This window comes from Candida theae (genome assembly GCF_024610275.1).
Source record: "Candida theae strain CBS 12239 chromosome Unknown scaffold146, whole genome shotgun sequence".
In the NCBI taxonomy this organism is placed as follows: Eukaryota; Fungi; Ascomycota; class Pichiomycetes; order Serinales; family Debaryomycetaceae; genus Lodderomyces; species Lodderomyces theae.
This window is the reverse complement of record NW_026261374.1, coordinates 1-4,092: the sequence shown is the minus strand read 5'-3', so window position 1 is coordinate 4,092 and position 4,092 is coordinate 1. Positions and strand designations below refer to the sequence as shown.

The window sequence follows — 4,092 nt, the reverse complement described above, 5'->3', positions numbered from 1 at the left end:
TACAGAAACTTCTCAAGTCGCCGGGTAATACCTTAACCATAGAAGATTATAGAACAATATTAGATGAATAGATTGTGAGTAGATATAGTTTATGAGTAGATATAGTTTATGTAGAATTAACTTTGAGTATGTGTTTACTCACTCTAGTTTTATTAACATTATTGCTCTATCGATTGCACGCTACTTTTTACCAAATTGTAAACCAAATGCTTTGATGATACCTTCAACGGATTGTGGATTCGATAATGTAGTAATATCTCCCAATTGGTCAGCTTCGTTGGAGCTGATCTTTCTCAAAATTCTTCTCATGATTTTACCTGATCTAGTTTTGGGCAAATCATTCACAATAATTACAGCTTTTGGCGCAGCGAAAGGTCCAATGACTTTTCTGACTTGCAAAATCAACTCTTTCCTAAGTGCAGTCTCATCACTAGTTTCTTCCTTCAAGGCAACAAAGGCAATCACAGCTTGGCCAGTCAAGTCATCATTGATACCAACAACGGCTGCTTCACCGACCCTGGAATCCTCAATCAAGGCTGCTTCAATCTCAGCAGTGGATAATCTGTGTCCACTAACATTGACAACATCATCAACCCTTCCTCTGATCCAATAAAATCCATCATGATCCCTTGCGGCACCATCTCCGGTGAAATAGTAACCTGGGTATGGATTCATATAAGTGTCCATGTATTTAGTGTGGTTCCTGTACACGGTTCTTGCCATTGATGGCCAATGGTCCTTGACAACCAAGACACCTTCAACGTCATTTCCTTCAATTTCAACTCCACTAACAGGATCAATCAATGCTGCNAATGGATATGAGGCGGATCCCGGCTTGTTTGGAGTCACACCAGCAATTGGAGCAATCAAATGTGATCCTGATTCAGTTTGCCAATAGGTGTCGGAAATGTGGCACTCATTCTTTCCTACATGTTCATTGTACCATTCCCAGATATCAGGAGAAATTGGTTCCCCAACTGAACCCAATGTTCTCAAGGAGGATAAATCGTACTTGGAAATTTCCTCTTCACCAGCCTTACGCAACAACCTTAAAGCAGTAGGGGCAACATAAAAGTGGGTGGCCTTGTGTTTTTCAACAATTTGCCAAAATCTGCCGTAGTTTGGGTAGGCTGGAGTACCTTCAAAAATAACCGATGGAACACCCAACAACAATGGTCCGTAAAGAGCGTAGGTATGCCCAGTGATCCAACCGACATCACCAGCAGTGAAAAGTATATCTTCTTTTTGGACGTCGAATATGTACTTTGTGGTCATTGCCGCTCCTAATAGGTATCCTGCAGTGGTGTGGACAACTCCCTTTGGTGTACCAGTTGACCCCGAGGTGTATAACAAGAATAATGGGTCTTCCGAGTTTACTGGGACTGGAGGGATGTAGCCTGGGAATTTAGCAGTTTCCAAATCCCAATAGAAATCCCTACCTTCCTTCAATTTGATCTCCTCATTGCCTGTTCTTTTGTAGACCAAGACTTTCTCAACACTTGGACAATTGACCAATGCGTCATCACACAATTTCTTGATGTTGATGGTTTTACCACCTCTCTTTCCTTCATCACAAGTAATCAATGCTTTACAACTAGCGTCATTCACTCTATCCTTTATAGAACCAGATGAGAAACCAGCAAAGATTACTGAATGAGCAGCACCTAGTCTGGTGACAGCCAACATCGCAATAATGGCCTGCGCATTCATTGGCAAGTAAATAGCAACAGTGTCGCCTTTTCCAACACCCCAACTTTGCAAAACACCAGCTACTTTGGACACTTCCCTCAACAATTCACCATAAGTAACAATATACGAATCCTTTTCGTCGTCAGCCTCGTAAATCAATGCTGGCTTATCAGGATTGGCAAATGCGTGTCTATCAACACAATTGAACGAGGCATTCAATTCACCACCCAAGAACCAAGCTGCGTCACCATCTTTCAAGCTTCCCGACTTGATTTTGTGGAAATCCTTGTCCCAAGTTAAGAGTTCCTTGGCCAATGGACCGAAAAATCCTTCAGGATCAGCAATTGACTTCTGGTACAATTCTCTATAGTGCAGCAAGTCTGCGACCGGACCCTTGTTTGGCTGCCTGGCAAAGAATTGTGCTGGTGTTTCTCTGAAATCTACACCGTTGGCTTCATGGACCACATTGTGGGTTGCTTTAACTGTCATTATGGATATAGGGAGGGGGAGGGGGATATCAATGGAATAAATAACAAATCACGTGTCTGTGCCAGATTCAAAGTGAGATACGATCCTCTGGAATGTCCTCCAATTGAGATAGTATTTTATAAAAGTAAAGGAAAAAGGGTGGTCTTATTTTGTTATCCAATTTTTAATTTTATTTTTTTTTTTTTCAATTTTTCAATCTTAACCTTTTATTTATTACTATTATTATTATTATTCTTTTTTTTTGTTGGCGAAACGACAGTATCCCGCTTTGTGGAGGTAGTGTGACGAAAAGAGGGGAGGTAGAGCGAGAGAGCGAGTGAGAGGACGACTTTGGCGCGAAGTAGAAGTTTCCATACAGGTCGATATCGCGCCAGCTCTAGTTCCGATTGGATGCGAAAAGTCGCAAGAATAGGGCATTTTTCTTTTTTCTTTTTTCTTTTTTCTTTCAATTTTTACGACACAGTGCTGACGGATATACGACGAAACCGGTCCCGAATTATTCGATAATGAGCACGGCAGTGTACTCAATGGCAATGTGAGCACTTGCACCGATCACAAACTTGTACCACTCTTTCCCCAAAGAGAGTTCTTTTGATTGAAAGACAAACAGGGTAAGAAGTTGACAGGCTGATTTTGTTGGGTAACACGGTTGTGGCTTATACGAAGAGCTACCAAGTACAATGCATACATCTATTCCGCGAATTAAAGATACGAATAGCTGGTTATTTTGTTATCAGAGAGACTTCCTTGGCTTCTAGTCAGTCGGTTTGTAAGTACGCAGCTGAGTATCCTGATTCTTGCACTACATTGGAGTTTCGCTTTCTCTGTTTTCTTTGAATTGAGAAATCGAGACCATTGTGCTGCATGAAGATATGTCTCCGTAAGCAAAAACAGCGACAAGCGATAACCAATAGTCAACAGACCTCACATTATCGACTCATCATCGATTGGTAGGGGTGACTACGTCGGTTCTCTCTCAAATTTTTTTGTTGGATACCACTGCACAACAAAATTTTCCATTTGTGTCTCTCGCTTAATATTGTTGGGTGTAAACCTTGAGTGAATCGACTAGAAATGGCCCTATAACCACCGAAGAAATAACATAAAGCTCTTGCATTGAAGCAAAGACTGAGATGTGTTTGAAGGTACCCAAATCAGCTCGTTTTAATGCCATCCCTTGCCATATTACAAGCTTCTGGAGGGTATATAATTTCTCTCGTTTCCCCGAAAGAGCCCCTTCAAAAAAGATTTGTCAAGGTAGAGACAACAAAAATCATCTGAAGTATGCGGCGAGTACAAAACTATACAGAGTAGATTGTAAATTTAAACCAAAATACTATTAATTCATTAGCCTTTTGTCTATAAATAAAACTAAAAACTATATTCATGTAAAAACCAGCTCTATCATCAAATAATAAAACAGGGGATTTCTTCATTAGCAAAACTTCTCTATCACATTTAATCCACTTCTTCAACAGTTGGACCAGATGATTCTGGAGCAGCATCACCGGCACCTGGAGCACCACCTGGGAAACCACCAGCACCTGGAGCACCGCCACCTGGAGCAGCACCACCGTAAGCCTTAGCCATGATTGGGTTGGCCTTGGATTCCAACTCCTTTTGTTGGTCTGCGTATTCTTCTTGAGTGGCAGTTTGGTTGGCATCGATCCAGCTGATGGTTTCGTCAGCAGCTTTGGTGACTTCTTCAACTTCGGAAGCATCCAATTTGGACTTGAATTGCTCTTCTGATAAAGAATTCTTCAATGAGTAGGCATATGATTCCAATTGGTTCTTGGCTTGAACTCTAGCAGCTTCCTTTTCATCTTCTTCCTTGAATTTTTCAGCTTCGTTAACCATCTTTTCGATATCTTCTTTGGATAATCTACCCTTGTCGTTGGTGATGGTAATCTTTTG

The 4,092-nt window shown here is 41.2% G+C and overlaps 2 protein-coding genes across 2 annotated transcripts; both read right to left on the bottom strand. All coding sequences in view use genetic code 12, as the record gives it.

Moving 5' to 3' along the window:
* Window positions 1-180: 180 nt before the first annotated feature.
* On the bottom strand, window positions 181-2,178 carry ACS2 (acetate--CoA ligase; the record flags this gene model as incomplete). Its single annotated transcript, XM_051750430.1, has 1 exon — window positions 181-2,178. One exon carries the CDS (start codon window positions 2,176-2,178, stop codon window positions 181-183), a length of 1,998 nt encoding a protein of 665 aa, XP_051610250.1.
* Window positions 2,179-3,636: 1,458 nt separating this feature from the next.
* Window positions 3,637-4,092, bottom strand: KGF57_001244 (SSA3; the record flags this gene model as incomplete). Its single annotated transcript, XM_051750429.1, has 1 exon — window positions 3,637-4,092. A coding segment is annotated over one exon (456 nt), but the record flags the coding sequence as incomplete, so codon positions are not given.